The following is a 19,561-nucleotide window of genomic DNA, read 5'->3' on the forward strand; positions in this document are numbered from 1 at the left end:
TGGCCTTGTGCAGAGAGGCCATCCATCCACCTCTTGACAGTTAAGTTTGCTTTAAGGCTGCTTTACATTACAGGAGTGAATCCATTACTGATAACTCTAGGGAGTCCTCCCATACCCACCTCAACTGTCATGTCTCTGTATCCCCAGTGGTCTAGCAGAATCATCTCTCTAACCACTATTCAGTGACGATTGAAGGGATGTTGGTGCCACATTTGGGTTCACAAATAAGAATCTGTAAGTGACTTGAAAAGGCTGTCTATAAAGACAATAGGTACCTATCCTCATCAAACAATGGAAACTTTAAACAAAATTAAAAATCACTGGAAAACCCCACTCTTTAAATGCAGGCAGGAAAACAACCTCTGCAATAGAAAATACTGATATCGTATACACCCTTGCAATAGTATTTTGCTCTCATATAGCACTTTTCATCAGTAGATCTTAAAAGCACTTTACAAAGGATGTACGTATCATTACCCTCATTTTACAGAAGGGGAAACAGAGGTACAGAAGTAAAAAGACTTTCTGAATGTCACCCAGCAGGCCTGTGGCAGTGCCAGGAATAGAAGCTAGATCTCCGGCGTCCTAAGCCAGTGGGCCACAGTGCCTCCCAGATACTGCTCTGAGGTCTTTCTGTGCCTGATAGAGGAAAGCAAGTTGGTCATGGGTTATAGCATCATACAATAAAGGACCATAGTATTCTAATTCATCCATGCAATAAGAAAAGATGGATGGGTAAGGAACACAATTAAGGTTATTACAGGAAACTCAAACTGCAGATGGTCTCTTTCATTTTTATATAACTTTAATAAAATTTGTTTCTAAATTCTTTAACAAAATGTGTAAGTCATTTTAGATTTATTTTACTAAATGTTCATGCAACAAATAAGAACCAAATTAAATTATTTATATTTATAATTATCCATGAGATTATAATAGTCCTGCCCCCATGGGTGCTGTAACACTGAAAGTAAAACATAAATAATCTACTGTTAGCTCCTTTTGCAGAACAGATTGCAGGATTTTCTGGTCATATGGTAGAAAATATAAATTAACCTCTTGTTCCTGAGGAAGTCCAGAGCCCCTTTTCCCTGCTTTGGTCCCAAATTGGGGAAATAGCTTCAGGCTGCTCTTCCCCCATTCCACAACTTCAACTTTAGGCCAACGGGGTGGGGTAGGGGTGGACTTGGTTAGTACAGTTGCTGGCCTGATGGGGGACACTGTCACTCCAGACAGGTTTCTGCTGGTATTAACCACTCAACCTGGGCTCTCCACATGGGATGCTCTTCTCCCTCCTCTCTCTGGGCAGTTCCTCCCAGTGAGGGGAAAACATAGTTCTGTATATCTTGGGTACTTGTATGACCCGCATTGCCACAGTAAGTGAGTGGCTCACCATCTTGAATGTCTTTATCCTCACAATATCCCTGTGAGGCAAGGAAGTACTATTATCCCCATTTTACAGATAGAGAAGTGAGACTCAGAGAGGCTAAGTACTTTCCCCAGGGTTACACAGGAAGTATGCAGCAGAAAAAAGGACTTGAGCCCCAGTCTTGCAAGTTCTCTCTCATAGAATATTGGGGTTGGAAGAGACCTCAGGAGGTCATCTAGTCCAATCCCCTGCTCAAAGCAGGACCAACCCCAACTAAATCATCCCAGCCAAGGCTTTGTCAAGCCGGGCCTTAAAAACCTCTAAGGATGGAGATTCCACCACCTCCCTAGGTAACCCATTCCAGTGCTTCATCACCCTCCTAGTGAAATAGTGTTTGCTAATATCCAACCTAAACCTCCCCCACTGCAACTTGAGACCATTGCTTCTTGTTCTGTCATCTGCCACCACTGAGAACAGCCTAGCTCAATCCTCTTTGGAACCCCCCTTCAGGTAACTGAAGGCTCACTCTTCTCTTCTGCAGACTAAATAACCCCAGTTCCCTCAGCCTCTCCTCATAAGTCATGTGCCCCGGCCCCCTAATCATTTTTGTTGCCCTCCACTGGACTCTTTCCAATTTGTCCACATCCCTTCTGTAGTGGGGGAACCAAAACTGGACGCAGTACTCCAGGTGTGGCCTCACCAGTGTCGAATAGAGGGCAATAATCACTTCCCTTGATCTGCTGGCAGTGCTCCTACTAATGCAGCCCAATATGCCATTGACCTTGGCAACAAGAGCACACTGCTGACTCATATCCAGCTTCTCGTCCACTGTAACCCCCAGGTCCTTTTCTGCAGAACTGCTGCTTAACCAGTCGGTCCCCAGCCTGTAGCAGTGCATCAGATTCTTTCTTTCGAAGTGCAGGACCTCCACTTGTCCTTGTTGAACCTCATCGGATTTCTTTTGGCCCAATCCTCCAATTTGTCTAGGTCACTCTGGACCCTATCCCTACCTTCCAGCATATCTACCTCTCCCCGCAGCTTAGTGTCATCTGCGAACTTGCTGAGGGTGCGATTCATCCCATCATCCAGATCATTAATAAAGATGTTGAACAAAACCGGCCCCAGGACCCCGACCCCTGGGGCACTCCGCTTGATACCGGTTGCCAACTAGATATCGAGCCATTGATAATTACCCATTGAGCCTGACAGTCTAGCCAGCGTTCTATCCACCTTCTAGTCCATTCATCCAATCCATACTTTTTTAACTTGCTGGCAAGAATAGTGTGGGAGACCGTATCAAAAGATATATATCATCCACCGCTTTCCCCATATCGACAAAGCCAGTTATTTCATCATAGAAGGCAATCACGTTGATCAGGCATCACTTACCTTTGGTGAATCCATGTTGACTGTTCCTGATCACCTTCCTCTCCTCCAAGTGCTTCAAAATGGATTCCTTGAGTACCTGCTCCATGATTTTGCCAGGGACTGAAGTGAGTCTGACCGGTCTGTAGTTCCCCAGGTTCTCTTTCTTCCCTTTTTTAAATATGGGCACTATATTTGCCTTTTTCCAATCGTCCGGAATCCATTAGACCTTCCCTTGGAGGCAAGGACATTCTTAAATCCTAAATTGAGGCACTTACCTTTAGTAAATAGGGAGTTATGACCTGGCCAAATCTTTTGAGACCTCTTACACCAGGAAGGCCTATTTCTAGTCCATTATTTTAGAGATTTCCACTCCTCTCTTTCCCCTGTTTGTATCATCAAGCAATTGATCCCTTTGGTTGGTGTGGTGGTTTCCTTTCTCGATCATTGTGTGATGACCTAAGTGAAAAGAAAAAAAAAGCTAGCCTCAGGTCTATTCCATGTGTTTGTTCTTCACATTATGATTTGCATCAGCAGTGTTTGGGTAGCTTTAAATAATCGTATATAATGCCCAAAGTATCATACTCAGAGTATCATACTAAGAAGGAAACCTAAAATAGAAATAGGCTATGGAAATAAACAAAACTTGTCAGATAGCTGGTAGTGCAACAGCCTAATGCTCCTGATGAGTAAATCTTTGACTGCATGGATCTCGGTGTCTGGGTTGCTTAGAACACTTTTTAAAAAAAACCAAGTGAATTCAATGCTTGTGAGGTCACAGATTGACTGGTCTGGAGAAAAAGACATGAAAGGTGCAAGAGCACACTTCCCTACAAGGACACGGAAGTACACTATGTCTAGAGTAGGCACAAAAATTTAGTTTTCATGTCAGCTCAATCTCCAACCTCTCTGCTGAGTTTGCCAATTGTGCTGGTGATCTGGAGAAGGACAGTTATCCACTAAGAACTGGATTGAGATCCTGGATTAATTTCATGTGGATTATCAGAGAATAAACACTTTTCAGCCACTACCTAGATAGCCTTGATTCAAACCAGTATCCTAGATGTGGAAGGCAGACGGTCACATCATGTTACATTTCAGCTCTCTTTTTCTCCAGACCAGTCAATCTGTGACCTCACAAGCACTGAATTCACTTTAAAAAAAAAAAAAGTGTTCTCCACTTTGTAATGCATTAAAGAAGAATTCAGTATTTATTATTGCACCAAATTTAAATACTGCCAATAATATTACACCATTTCTTTCATGTTTCCATTCATGTGGCAATACAGTATGTCCTTGGCATTTGCTACACGTATTTGCTGCGTTGTTCAAAATGAAGTGGTTATCATTGCTGGCATTTACATTTAAACATTTAATAAATTTCAGTGTTAATATCCATTTAGGTGAATGGAAGAACTGTATAATTCTTTGTGGTCTTATTCCAATCTGTCAAGAAGCAAACTCAATAAGAGTCTCAATTTTTCATTAAGATTCTTTCCAATCAGTATACCAGTAAATTTATTTTTAAAAATTAAAGTTTAGATTCTGGAGAACAGCAAATTCCTTGGAAAATCCTAGCTCTGTAGATATTACACACACATTCATTGCTGTTTTTCCACTTCATCATCCGATTGGTGGATTGTGAAAAGATTTTTAGAAAGATTTTAATATCCAAGTTATTCAATCCTTCCCACCTTTTTCTCTCCCATTCATCTTTCTGGACTGATCTCATGGGACTCTTCTTATGAGAAAAATTCAGTCCATTTCTCAGTGTAATCCTTCTGCCAGGTTGTACTGACAGTAACAAAGCCCAGGTTCAATATCTAGGGTTTCCTCTTAACATTACAAAACAGAACTAGCTCGAGCCCCCACTTAATAATCTGGAAAAACTAAACACCATCCCTGGGCACTTCTAAGAGGCAATACTTTCCCCACTCACAAATGCAGTCTGTGTATAACAAAAGAAAACTATTATTAAAAGGAAGAGGGAACTCAGCATTAATTTGGGAAAACACCACAACAACAATTCAAAAGTGTGCAAACCACAAGTAAATACCCAGCCCACAGTGCAATGAGCTGTGTCCTTTGCCTCAGTTTCCTACCTGTGGCGTGGAAGTCCGACAGACTAATGTCCCTTTAACACATCACTCCCCTTCACCTCTTCTGCATGCCATTCATAGATGGTTGTCCAAAGTTAGCTAAGTCCCAGAATCAAGGATGTGTTCACATGGGTTCACTTCCTACCCCAGAAAGGGGGGAGGAGGAGTCGACCAGTGCTGCTGCTCAGGGCTGCTGCAGCTGTTACCGCTGCTTGCTGCCACCTTCGCCTTTACTCACTGCTGCTGCTTGCCGTTCCTGGAATGTCATGTTTTAAGGTTCAAGCACTTAGCCAGTTCTTAGTGATTTCAGCTTTTAGTGATTTCACTGCTACTGCAACCTCTGCATTGTCTTTCCCAGATCAAGTCTAAGGCTCAGCCTCTAGATTTGTTCATCTGTGATTTCAACAATAGCAATGACCTGAGCAGAAATAAGGATGGTCTGATCATCTCTGCTTTAAACACTGGAGAAGCAGCGGCCAAATGGTATCTAGGACTCCTTAAACAGCATCCACACTACCAGATAGGAACAACTCTCCCCATCCCCTCTGCCTTTCACTTGGCTTTTCCAACACTGACCCCTGCTGAGTGAGCAGGGTTAAAGTTAGGGTGACCTTCTTAATGGGGGCATGCTAATTACAGTTCTGCTGCCCTTTATGCATACAATAAGGAAAACAACATTTCATTTCCTCTGCATTCAATACTAAACTAAATTTTAACACAAAATATCAAAAATTGATCACTTTGGCAAAACTAGTCTGTGACCTCCACAGAGTAGGTCATCATCATCATGTTCCCATTATGCCTCTGGCATTTAGTGCAGCGACAAAACTCCTCCACTCCTGTCTGTTTCTGGCAAGTCTTTCAATGGTTTTTCAGCTCAGCTTCCACAGCTCTTTGCCATGTTGCTTTCAGGTAGCCTCGTTTTCACTTGCCTTCAGGTATCCATCTTATTGCTACTCTGGTGATGCAATCAGTTTCCATCTGAAGCACATGGCCAATTCATCTCCAGTGTCTCCTGGCAATGATGGTACTCACATCCTCTTGGCTGCATTGTGTCAATGGATCTTGGTTTGAGATTGTTCTGGGCCAGAAGATACGGAGGATTTTTCTGAGGCAGGTTTTATGGAATGTGTGTCTATGAAAATACAGCTTGCTCCTGAGATCTTTTCCCTCAGTTCATCACTAGATGTCAGGGGAGAGCTCATTCAAACCCTTCTTACATCAGTCTAGGATGACCACACATAGGGCTGGTCTACACTTGGGGGGGGATCAATCTAAGATACGCAACTTCAGCTATGCAAATAGCGTAGCTGAAGTCGAAGTATATTAGATCGAATTACCTGGGGTCCACACGGCATGGGATCGACGGCCGCGGCTCCCCCGTCGACTGCGCTACCGCCGCTCGCTCTGGTGGAGTTCCGGAGTCAACGGTGAGCGCGTTCGGGGATCGATATATCGCGTCTTAACAAGATGCGATATATCGATTCCGGATAAATCGATTGCTACCCGCCGATACAGCAGGTAGTGAAGACGTACCCATAGGTTCATAGAGCCATAGGGCCTAAAGGGGCCATCAGATCATGTAGTATGACCTCTGGATACCACATGCCATTATATTTCTCCAAAGTACCCCTATGTTAAGCCCAAAGACATCAGTTAGACCAAAACTTTCAGTCCTCTGGAAACTAAATATTGTGTGCCACAGCAGAGAACAGGAGAGACCAAGATACCACCTAATGTCAGAGGCCACTGCACTCTTGCATCGAAGCTTAGTGTTCCTGATGCTGTTGAATTGCCAAGAAATCTAGAGGGAGGTTAAACACCATTCTTATTCTGAAGATTGTTAAATTAGTTAGTGTGCCTTGCATGTAAGAGGTATACGCTGTCATTCCCCACCCAGCCTCTTTATATTGATTTTTACTGTCCCGATTCAAAATTTCCAGTGTCATTAATGTTAGTTCATAAGCCTTAATACAGCTTTGTTTATTTTATTTATGAAGCTTCTTGATTATTTAAGTAGATGACATTATGCTCTCTAAAGTGTAATTTAGGTGCAAATTAAAATGCCAAAATATAGTATTGATTTACATTAGAGGTACAAAAGCAAACATTTGTATGTCAGAAAATTCCAAAAGTTATGTTTTCTCCACTATACTAACTGAGCCATGTTTGTACATCCTATATATTTCATAGTATGTTTTCATAATCATTAAGTACAACCCCAAATAGCCAAATGTCTCAATGAACATTTAAAACGTTTGGATAATTGGAAGCTGCCCTGTCAATCTCTTAAAGTTTATTAGGATTCTTCAACCCTGAATTTAACCATCAAAACTTGCTGGGGCAGCTTCCATGATTACGGAAAGCCAGCAGCGTATCCAAAACTCTTTGCTTTTGTAGTTTAGGATTGAGTTGTATATTAGCTCTGTTCCTGCAAGCTCTTAAGTTTCATAGGATTTATCAAAGGTCTGCAAGATGAGAGCTCTACATCTTGGAGGACATATTGAATCTTTGGATAACTGAGCTTTTGGATATAAATATCAGTTCACGTTTAAAGCTTGCATGTACAATTTGGGGGTTGGCAAAAAGAGGGCTAGGGAACATTAGAGGAGTAATATGATCCTTTTTGCTGTTAGGAAAGGCCAGAGGAAACGTAACTATTTTTAAAAATTTAAATGTATACATTTTAACTTTTTAAAGCTCCCACGTTTTGGGTAGATTGGTATCTGCTCCTTTAGTTCCCTTTAGCTCCTTATTGATGAGTGAGGAGAAAAAGACCTTGTTACTGCTGATATTGAATAAGAAAACAAGTCAGGATGGGGACAAGAATCTGTCACATTTCTCCAGCAACCCATCACTCCTCGGTACAAGAAATCCAGGCCAGAATGGCTGTAGAAGATGATTGTTGGAATTATTTGAAATTATTAATATGGGAGCCACCAAACACTAATTTAACCATAAATTCTTCATTAAATCCAAAGGCTTATACAATTGCTCTACACACGCCAAAAAAGCTAAAATAATAAGCAATTTACTACATCCAAACAATAACAAAATATTTATAAACATTTGACCACAATACTTACAAATGGGCTAAATCCAAGGATGCTTAGACCTATATTGGTCAACGTTATTAATGAGCTCTTTAAGAGTTTACTTTTTATACCCTTTAACAAACAAGTGATGTCACTGACAGTTACTGACTTCAGGTAAAAAACAATTTGAGACAGTTCACCCTTATTTCCAGTCTTAATCCAGATAAGATGTACAACCTCCTTTCTTCCCAAGGCCTTTCTTCCTTATTTCTTCCCCTCCTTCCTGCTGACCAACAGCTTTTTCATTGCACCTGCGTTCACATAGGAAATAACAATGCTGTGTGAGGCAGGAAGGTCCATGTTGGCTCCTTTTGAGATTTTTTTTTTGTTTTATTGAAAACCACCTGCAGTCACCTCTGTCAGAGTCCTTCTTTTTAGAAACATCCCCTTATTTCATTAGTTATTCTTTGAAGCAGTCAGCCTCCCTGCTTCATTCCTTTTGGCCTTATAATTCATTATTTTCAAGGCCTTCCTTCTACTTGCCAGTCAGAGCATTTCTTTACAACACATTTATATTTTCTTAACCAAATTTAAGCTAACTTTAATTCTATACTTATCCTACAATGATGAAGAGATTAAATCCACATCTGCTGCCATCCAGGGAGGCAGCCTAAGCTCAGCCTCTGTGCTAAGTATCTGTACAAATGAGGCTCAGTCATCAGCCCTCTCTGTCCCTCCTACCACATCTGCTAACATCAGTGAACCCCCACACAGTAAGGAACAGAAAAATATCTGTTCCCAGCACAGCTCCTTTCCTCCTGGTTGGGAAATAAAAAAGAAAACTGCCCTCAGAATAAGCCTCTCACCCATTTGCAAGAGGCTAAAGAGTGACTAATCTCAGGGAAAGTCCACTTTTCCTTTGCAGGGGGTAGAAGTTGAGCTCCTCCTGAACCCCTAGCAAGGGGAGGGATTAGAGAAGATGGCCATGGAGAGAGAGAGGACTAGATGAGCTTACAAAAGTAAAAAGGGCTTGATTTGAAGGAAACTTTCTTCTTGCGTCCACCCCCCAACACACAAAAGGAGGGCACTGGTTGTGCTGGGAATAGCTGTCCCTCTGCAAAGTGGGTCAGTGATGCATATGATACAATAGTAAAAGCAACTGCCTCCATGACTGATGTCCACAACCACAACTGAGACTTTTAACAGATGCTCATAGAGAGGTTTGAGGCAAAGATGAAAAACATTCTCTCCAAAGTAAATGTTCCAGTATCAAGATGACACTATCCTCTACAATATGTCATACATCTCTCAACTTCTTCCTCCAGTAGAAGAGGCAGGGAAAAGGCACCAGCCAAGAAGCTGGGTAGGACCAATCAACAATTATTATTATTGTAATTATTTTATTTATTTATTATTTATTTGCATTGCAGTAGCACTTAGGGGTGCCAACCAAGGTTTTGTATGCTAGGTTTTATACAAATACACAGTAAAGACAGTCCCTTCCCCAAAGACCTCATTGTTATGACACGACACAACAGGTGTGTGAAACAAATAGAGGGAGGTGGTTCATGAAGTAACTGTAAAGCAAGCAAATTATTGTACATTGAGTAGAAGTCTTATTCAAGCAATATAAACCATTCAGCTGAAGTGATATTCCTTTTGGACCTATTCATCCTACTGATCTATCAGAAGGAACACTACAGCATACAGAGGAGGTCTTTGGGGAAAGGACTGTCTTTACTGTGTATTTGTATAAAGTGTAATATAGGGTGACACCACTATGACTTTACCAAGTAATAAGATAAACTGAAGTAGTTCAAGATTGGTTTGCACTGGTGCAGTAGGTTAGCATCAGGGATTTGCTCCCATTTCACTATATTGATGTAGCTATGCTGGTACAAATATTCCCAGTGTAGATAAACCCTTAATACTGTCTTGTATTCTTGAAGCAAGGTGCTTTTGTGACATGCACTAGTGAGTTTTTCTTTTATCTATTTATTCATAGTAAATTTAGTTTTTTAATTACATATTGTTAGCACTACACAGAAATGAGTAATTTCTAATTATGGATTGCTATTCTTACTGTCTATTTTACTATTTTAGGTTTAAGAACTCTCTGTTTTGCTGTTACGGAGTTATCAGAAAGCGAATATCAAGAGTGGCTAGATGTCTATCATCGGGCGTCAACATCTATGCAAAACAGAGCACTGAAGCTTGAGGAGAGTTATGAACTAGTTGAAAAAGTAAGTGAAGATGTCTGGTTTTAGTTATGTTCTTGTCATTTAATACATGAAGTTTGAATCTTCATTTTGGGGTAAGACTTAGACCAATTAATTTTATTTGTATAGTGTGTTTACTGTAGTCTTCAAAGTTTAATTCAGAACGTCATCTGATGAAGTAAAGTTTAATTCTAAAGACTTTATACACTAAATGGCAAGTAGGTTAACAATAAAAAGTATTCTTGAGCTGTACATTTTCAAGAATTTACAAAAGCAAATACTGTGTTGATATATTTAATCATCTGTTTTTAATTTATAGCAGAGGTCAACATAATTGTGTTTTTATGAGTAATAATTATCTTTCTTTTCTATACTCTCTCTGTAATATCAGGACATAGTGTAACTTTCTGAAGTGATGTAGCACACTGTACGATCTTTCCTCAGCTGCCTGTAATTTGTCTTACGGGGTCTACTAGTACCATCACATATTGTCTAACATGATACATATGTTTGGCACACCAATTTTTAATTAATTAGGCTAGCCTCTAGATTTTTATATGCTAATTACATGGTGTCCATCTATTTATACTTTATAACATTTCAGTCAAACCTAGGTGCTAGTTTTGCCTGCTCATTTCTCACTAATAATGGAATTTTCAAAAGCAGCTAATCAACTTTAGAACACAAGTCCCACTGAAAGTCAAACATTGTCTAGGGGCCTGATCCAGCTCCTAGTAGAGGCAATGGGAGTTTATCCTGTGACCTCCTAAGGTGGGTTTTTTTAATTGCACATAAAGGAACTAAATGCTCAGCTCCCCGAGGCATTTTTGAAAATGCTATCCCCACACACCATATTAACCCCTCCAACTCTCCATGGCATTTCTTTACCTGAAGGTGGAAGCAAGTATGTATCCCATTGTGTTTTGCTAGTAAATGTCTTTCACATTCCTATTTGCAGTGTTGTAGCCATGTTGGTCCCAGGATATTAGAGATGAGGTAGGGGAAGTGATATCTTTTATTGGACCAATTTTTGTTGGTGAAAGAGACGAGCTTTTCAGGTAAGAGAGCTCTGTGTAGCTTGAAAGCTTGTCTTTTTCACCAACAAAAGTTGGTTCAGTAAAAGATACTGTCTCACCCACCTTTTCTTGTTCATAGTAGGATACAACCACAATCAATTCACATTATTGCCTATTGTCAGCCTGCGGGGGTTACCAAGTGCATGGCATTGGTAGCAGTTTACCTCCTCAAAAGGGATGTGCGTGTATTTCTTTAACCAGACAATTGTCTGGTTCAAGGCTACTCCAGACCTCCATTTATCAAACACTGCATCTCTTCAATGTACTGGACCAATTTTATCATCTGTCTAAAGGATAGAATTCATTGTGGCAATCCTGGATTTCAAATCTGCCAGGATATTCCTGCCTTTTTCCAGGTCTCAGGCTTTATGAAACCTATGCGTGTCCCTCAAAAAGTATCCTCAGAGTACTGTAAGGGATTGCCTCAGGATCCTAGGTCACATGGCAGCATGTCTCCCTTCACACTAGAGTGCACGTCAGCACGTTGCAGACATGATTCAACTCAGTATATCGACCTGAACAAGACAACCTGTTATTGTCTCTGAACTGGTGAATAAGCTAGTCCAACATGTGTAGAGGAGTTACTTTCTCACTTCCTCTCCCAACCATTACTCTGGTAACAGATGCCTCAGCCATGGGATAGGGAGCGCATCTGAGTGCCCTCCAGATGCAAGAGTTGCGGTCCAAGGCCATGCGCCACATAAACATTTTGGAGTTGGGAGCGATATTTCATTCATGCCAGCGGTTCCAGTCTCATATTCAAGGCAAGGCGGTCCAAGTTCTCACCAACAACACTGCAGCAGTATTTTATGTGAACAAGCAAGGTGATGCTAGGTCCAACAGCCTTTAGCGGGGCAGTCAAGTTATGGAACTGGTGTATCGATCCTTCAGCTTAGACCATGAATGATCTCTCAACATGACCATTCTGGCTTGGGTGTTTCACATAGGGATTTTCCAGCTATGGATTATTTGTGACCCAGACAAACAGGAAGTGCCTTGTTTCTGCTCCAGAGCATGTCACAACCAAGGGTCAGTATTGGCCACTCTTCTGTTTCTGTGGGACAGAGACCTGCTCTATGTGTTCCCTCCAATGCCTCTGCTTCCCATGTCATTATCAAATTCAAATAAGATCGTGGCAGAAGCTTCCTTATAGCTCCGTCCTGGCCAAGACAGACCTGGTATTCTGACCTCTACAATCTGTCCTCTCTGGAGTCCTCTGAGGAGATAAGTAACCATTTTTTTCTTTTTAACCACTGAAGGTGCAGTGAGCTTAAGTCACATACATTGTCCTCAAAACTTTCCTTGTTGGTTTCTTTATTTTAACTCTGCTATTTGGGTGGGGGTGAGAGGGCTGTATTTTCTTTGTAGTTAAATTTAATGGAATTGGTACCTGTTAGGCACAAATATTGTCTGTATGACCCATAGGAGTGGAAGGGCCACACTCACTCCTACTGGTGGGGGAAGCTCCTCAGACCCAGTCAACCAAGTCTGACAATGTACAACTCGATTATTAACTTTGAACATCCACTAACCTAACCTGACTCTGTGCCCTATTAAAGCAGCCTTCGTTTCCCAGTCTTATTTGGATGAGTATGGTGCTGTTCAGTGCACAATGCCAGCCAGCATCAAGGTCCCCGGATCCTTCTGGGTTGACTTGATTTGGTGCTGAGGTCCAGGCACCATTGGCATTGCCCTGATGCCCCCAGATCCCTCTTGCTTGATCTAATTCAGCACCAACATCCCAGCATTGTTGATAGCTCCCAGGTCCCCAAATACCTCTGGGTTCACCTATAGAGTGCCTAAAACTGGTGCTGTTGACACAGAACTAAAGTCCCTGCATCCCAAGGGGTTGATTGAATTTAATGCTGGCTTCCTGGCACTATCACTTCAATGCCAAGGTTCCTGTGTCCCCCAGAGTTGACCTAATTCCATGCCGACATCCTGCCACTGTCTAATTAACACTGATATACATGAATCCTTACAAGTTGCCCTGGTAAGATGCTGAGGTTCTGACACCATAGACATGCAGATCCATCCAGACCTATTGAGTCCAGTTCCTAGGATCCAGCATTCTGGAGAACCACTTTAATAGGTGGCCCAGTGCCCATTATACCTGGCATTAATGTTCCTACAATAGTCTGGGTCATCTGACTCTGCTGTTACGGCTTTGGCACCCTCAGATGGCGTACCACTTGCCTAAAGTGGTCCAGTGCCAGGATAATTAGAATTGGTCTCCAGATCCTTCTGGGTTGACTGGTTCTAGTACCATGGATCTAGCACAATTGACATTGATGAACCATTTACTTGGGCTAGATTCAAAAAGAGACTTGGCCATTGTGAGGTTTGCAATGCCTAAAGTTTTGGTGCCTGGAAAATCATAGGAACACCACTGCAATTCACAAAGCCTAACGGTGCCTAAGCTCCCTATCCAATTAATAGGGTGAGATAGGTGTCTTAGACTGATTTACAAAAGACAGCAAGCTAGGCAGGGAGCTGCCTTAGCTAGTTAATGGGAAATAGTGATGACAGAAATGTGTTGTAAGCCCCAGTCCTCTTACAGAGATAGGCGCCTAAGTCCAAACTTCAGGTGCCTATTTCTGCTTGCAATTCTCAGCTATGAACCCTCTCCTGGAGTTAGGCACATAAGGCATTTCTTGCAAGAAGTGTTGTTTTTATCCAGCACAAGTGGCAATAGGGTCCTTGGGTCCACATAGTTCGGGGGCAAGATCCAGTACCATTAACTTGGGTAAACTGCTTGTCAAAATGGTTTAGTACTCAGTGTCAACAATACTCAGGTCTCCAGGTTAGCTCATTACAACTGTGTCTAATGCTGACATGACTTACTGTTTCTGAAGTATCATTTGCTAAAGGAGTATTATTGCATACACCAGTGTCACTAAGGTGTCATGATCTGTCACAGGTTCAGGAGAACCACAAATTGTGATGTTACAGGTCTAGCCTAAGTGGCATAGGACCCCAGATTTATCTACATTGACTGAGTCTGGTTCTGAGAACCTGGCACCATTATCTCTGTTTTTTATAGATGGCAACATACTCCCCTGATAGTTTGAGAGTTATTGAATTGGCACTCCTAAAATATGCATCTACTATCCTAGTCTCATTTAAACACCATTGAGAGGAGATATCTACCAATGGTTTCTCCCAGAGCCTGCAGAGTTAGTCAGCTGAGACCTTAGGAATTCCTTTTGTGAGAATCCCTCTAGAAGAAATCGGTAGAACTGGTCATGTTTCAAGGACAAAGTTCTGACTAGAACCTGTAACAGCATTAGTTGGCTACGAAACCTTTTTAAAGGGATGGGAGGAGAGGGGAAAGACAACTGCAGATGATTGGGAGATGCCCACAGACACTGCAGGAAGTTATAGGGCTCTTGAAAGTGGGGGAATGTTGGGAAGACCTGTGGAGAAGGCCAAACTCCAAGCAAGAGGTGCTCAAGACTAAACATGCCCAGTTTTTTTAACCTTTTCTCATAGGTTAGGTTTTCTATACTTTTTATTGTTTTTGTTGCTTTCTTCTGTACTCTTTCCAATTTGTCCACATGTTTCTCAAAGTGTGGCATCCAGAACTGACCACAGTATTTCAGTTGAGACCTCAGTAGTGCTGAGCAGAGTGGGACAATTACCTCCCATGTCTTAGATATGACGTTCCTGTTAATACCCATGTGATGAAGTGGACTAGGGCCAAAGGTCCCTGATGGAGGCCTCAGGGTTCTGCCACACCCATCCCAGGAAAGGAGAAGTGGAGAGGTCCTCCAAGCAGGCTAGAGTGGCTGCAGGGGAGGCAGACAATCAGGGCCCAGGAGGGCCATATAAAAGAAGCTGCAGAACGGAGCAGAAGTTGAGCTGGAAAAGAAAGGACTGCATACTTGGCTGGCTGAGGGAAATGCAACACAACGGACAGCTAAGTGGGGGCAGGGACAGGGGGAGCAAGAGGCTCCTGGTTGGCTGTTAGAACTGAGCCAAAGAGTTTGCTAGCAAGACCGGGAGAGCAATGAAGTAGCTCCTGACTGGCTACAGACACTGAGTAAGGACTGAGCCTGGGAAGGGCCGCAGGAAGATAGTGTCTCCAGGGAGGAAGCCCTGGGGATACAGCCCCATACCTGGGCTAGATTGATTTAAAGCCTGTGAACACACCCATCCAGAGGGGGCACTTGCAAGAAGTGGGTGCTAACCCCATTACAATGCCACAGAATATTAGCCTTTTTTTGCAACTGCATCACTTTGTTGGCTCATATTTAATTTGCGATCCACTATAACCCTTCAATCCTTTTCAGTAGTATTATCTGGCCAGTTATTCCCCATTATGTATTTGTGCGTGGGATTTTTCCATCCTAACTGTAGTACTTTGTTGGATTTCATCTTGTTGATTTCAGACCAATTCTCCAATTTATCAAGGTCATTTTGAATTCTGATCCTGTCTTCCAAAGTGCTTGCAAACCAGCTTGGTGTCATCCTCATAAGTTACAAGCACACTCTCTATTCCATTATCCAAGTCATTAGTGAAAATATTGAAAAGTACCAGACCTAGCACAGGCCCTTGGGGAACCCCACTGGATACATCCTCATAGTTTGAAATTGAACCATTGATAATAACTCTTTAAATATGGGTTTTTTTCAGTCAGTTTTGCACCAACCTCAAAGTAATTTCACCTAAACCACATTTCCCTTGTTTACTTATTAGAATGTGGGACTGTGTCAAAAGCCTAACTAAAAATCAAGATATATCACATCTGCTTCTTCAAAATCATAAACCCATCTGCCAAAATCACAAATGGCTTATTTTGGCCTCAGTCTGGCATTATGTAAAGGGAGTATGTCCAGACCAGGCTTCTTTATTACCAAGGAGAATACCCATTGTCACCAGTCCTGCTTCAGGGTGAAATAAGACCCTTTGCCAATAACAAGCTCCCATTTCTTGGACAGGAATCAGGAATTACATTATGTGTCCCCTCTGATTCCATAGGATCAGAAGATCTGACTGACCTGTAGACACACATGGCAAAGATATTGTCATTGTCCTAGCCATAACCAGGTCTTACAAGTTTGATTCAAACATCCTATTTCTGATGATAGCACCACTTTCCAAATTACTAAAACAACAAGGAGTCTGGTGGCACCTTCAAGGTGCCACCGGACTCCTTGTTGTTTTTGTAGATACAGACTAACACGGCTACCCCCTGATACTTGATTCCAAATTGGAATTTTGTCTTAAAGTTGGGAATAAGAATTTACCTCCTGAATTGTCTCAGGTTGACATGCTTGATGAGAGTTCTGACATGCTTGATGAGAGTGTTTCTCAGAAGTCTAGTGGGTTTTCTTTTAATTGGAAAGCAAGAGTTTTTGACCAAACAAAACCCTCTTGTGTTTAACCTTGCCATCTTTTACACTTTGAACATTCAGAGCCATGTTATGTGTTTGTGCAGGCTGCATGGGTTGTGACTTCAGCTTTCATCTTCACATGCTCAGAGCAAAAGTCCTCTCTCACCTTGCAGTATCCTAGTTTATGGAAGGATTGCTCCATGTACCACTAGGCTTACATCAGGTAACTGCTTTGCCTTCATGGCTGCACCAAAGGAATATGGATTGTGAATTATGGTTGTGCTGTGAGTACCACAGGAAGGATATACCCTTTTAGCTGCCCCAGGGGTATTTCCTGTGGTGCACCTATCTCTTTTGATTTGGGGTTGGAGTCTTGCTTCTCAAAGCTCTTGGAATCTCTAGTCTGATAAATGTCAGAATATCATCTGTGCCATTTGTCACAGGGTAGCTGCACCTCTGACTTTTTCATGTCTTCTTTGCAGACACTCCACACAGGCTCATACCTTTAAACATCCCCTTTCTCAGGGCAGGAACACACATTCTTCTTCCTTCATACTGGAGATTTAGGCTGCAATTCCATTGCAATTCACTGTGATTATCCCAGCAGATCTTACTTTACTGTAGAACCTGCATTTCTGCAGTCTTCCAGTACTATGACATAGTTTACCAATGATCAGATAGCTTTCACAAAGCACAGTATATTTAAGACAAAAGCATATCAATCAGTAAACCGTATACTCACATGCTAAGCTTACCAGGTATTACCTATCATCCACATGGGATCCTGGTAGGTCCATACACAAGTTTGTCTGTTTTTTATTTCAGAATCTTGTGACCCTCTGAGTCATCTCAAGCTGAGCTTTTATACAGTTTGGGGCTTTTGTTTTCTGGCCCTCCTTAACCCAGTCAAAACCATTATATGCAATTTCCCATTGGGAGATGGTACTTCTCCAGTGCTGTTTATCTGTCCAGGGATTTGCATTAATTACCCTCCAGTGATTTTAGTTCCTGCAGGAAGCTCTGTAACCCTTCTCCATGGAATACAATTCCTAATTTGCAAAGATAAATATATCATTTATAGATAAAATAGTCTGAGGTTTTCATGCTTGCAAGCTCTCAGATCTGCCACACCATACACCCAAGAGAATATTTGTTGCATCAATAACTACTGCCTGGACTTACTGAGATACAGGCAAAATAGCCAGTTTTCTATGAACTAGTCCATATGGTATATTTGATCAGTCAGTGTCCTAAAATCACTATTTCTGGTCTCGCGTCATTTCTGTTGTCATGTCAAACAGACCAGCAGCCTGTATGCATTTTCCCAAGTATCTTTTATAACCTTATTAAGACTTGCCAGGCGCTCATTCACTTGCATATATCAAAAGTTATTCAACTAGTCTGAAGACTGCATCCATTTCAGGCCTTTTGTTTTCTTTGTAGAGTTTTCAAAGCGGTTGCTTAAAGTTGTATATGTATTTACTTAAAAATAATTGTTCCTCACTGAGGTCTGATGTGGGAAACTGAAATTGCGGTCACTTCCAATGTAATCTAGTGCTTGTGCCTGTTGTGGAAGTTTTGCAGTCCTTTTCACCTAGAATTTCTTCCTAAGGGCTTGTACTGATCATGCTTCTCTTTCACAGAAAAGACTATGCCGAGGGCACTCTAAGGGGGAGTGGGGGAGCGGGGGAGAGGGGTTACTTACTAGTTAGTGTTGTTCTTTGAGTGTGTTTCCTCTGCATACTCACACTCCTTGCCTTCTTTCCCCGCTGCTTTGAAATTTCAGGAAGACCATTCTGAAGTTAGGGAAGGAGCTAAAGGGTGGTTTTATACACATGGAATCCTCTGTGAGGGGGAAGGAGAAGCAGCCCCAGCTATCAGTGCTCACTAGAAAAATTTGTTAGCTTGACACCAGAGGCATTATAACCCACAAGTGGGAATATGTAGAGGAACCATTTTCAGAAAACCAGGATTACTAGTAAGTAATCCCTCCTTTTTAAAATAATGTTATGATACACCAGCTGGCATGCTTCTGGTGCTAAAAATATTTCCATGAATTGTTTTTGCTGAAATTCCCAAAATTGGAACTATTTTATCATAGGGATTTTATCAAGATTCAGTATAAATTATGTCATTGCCGTTAGTGTAGTCATCTATGTAAAGTAATGTTAATAATTAAATTAAGTCTAGTGTAATTGTTCAAACCATGTGTACAGAAATACAGAGTTCAAATCCTGTCACTAGTGTTCACAGTGGAGTTGAAACTGTGGTTATCGTTCAGGAGCCTAATTTTAAAATAAATTATACTAAGGCTAAAAGAAAGCATATAGATGTTTCTAGAAAAATCAATCAGTTATATATTACTAGGTTTCTAAGCTGTATTGTAGCATTGCATAGACCTTTTCCATAGAGATTTAGAGCACAGGAAGAAAAAAGAATAAAAGAAATAGCAATACTATAGTTAGTGTTGAGATGGTATTGCAGTTCTAAACCCCATTTTCAGTAACATCACGTTTAAATATAAATTGTTCATGTTTGGTCTGTTCCCCAAAGCAGCTGTTCTTTCAAAGTCTGATGAAAATGCATTCAATCATTTTGTAATAATACATTATGTAGGTGTAAAAAAGTATGTTTTGCAGGGAGAGTGTTTTTTTTAGTTACTAATAGGGAACAATAGAGTACTACCAAGGTCACCAAGCACAAAACCAAAGTGAAAATTTTACGAATACTGCAAGATTTAATGCTAAGGTGTTTAATAAAAATAAATTTAAAGCAATAAGTTAAAGCAACAAAAGGCAGAATATAAACATTTTCTTAAATAGTTGTTGTCAATAGAGTTTCCAGAATTTATTAACAAGAAGACAAAGGACCCAATTTTCAGAGGTGCTGAGGACCCATAATTCTATCTGGGGAATTCTAAACCATGGGAATTGAGAGTGCTTAGTTAGGGTTACCATACGTCCGGATTTTCCCGGACATGTACGGCTTTTTGGGCTCCAAATCCCCGTCCGGGGGGGAAAGCCCAAAAAGCTGGACATGTCCGGGAAAATCGGGGGGGGGG

The 19,561-nt window shown here is 41.4% G+C and overlaps 1 protein-coding gene across 3 annotated transcripts in view; it reads left to right on the plus strand.

Moving 5' to 3' along the window:
- Positions 1 to 19,561, plus strand: part of ATP8A1 (ATPase phospholipid transporting 8A1) — a 210,943-nt gene that overhangs the window by 130,446 nt on the left and 60,936 nt on the right. For all 3 annotated transcript variants that reach the window (XM_034770949.1, XM_034770950.1, XM_034770948.1), the window contains one exon: positions 9,972 to 10,111. In XM_034770949.1, the coding sequence (XP_034626840.1) occupies positions 9,972 to 10,111 (140 nt within the window). The remainder of the gene's footprint in view (positions 1 to 9,971; positions 10,112 to 19,561) is intronic.

The sequence above is a fragment of the Trachemys scripta genome, chromosome 5, assembly GCF_013100865.1.
Source record: "Trachemys scripta elegans isolate TJP31775 chromosome 5, CAS_Tse_1.0, whole genome shotgun sequence".
In the NCBI taxonomy this organism is placed as follows: Eukaryota; Metazoa; Chordata; order Testudines; family Emydidae; genus Trachemys; species Trachemys scripta.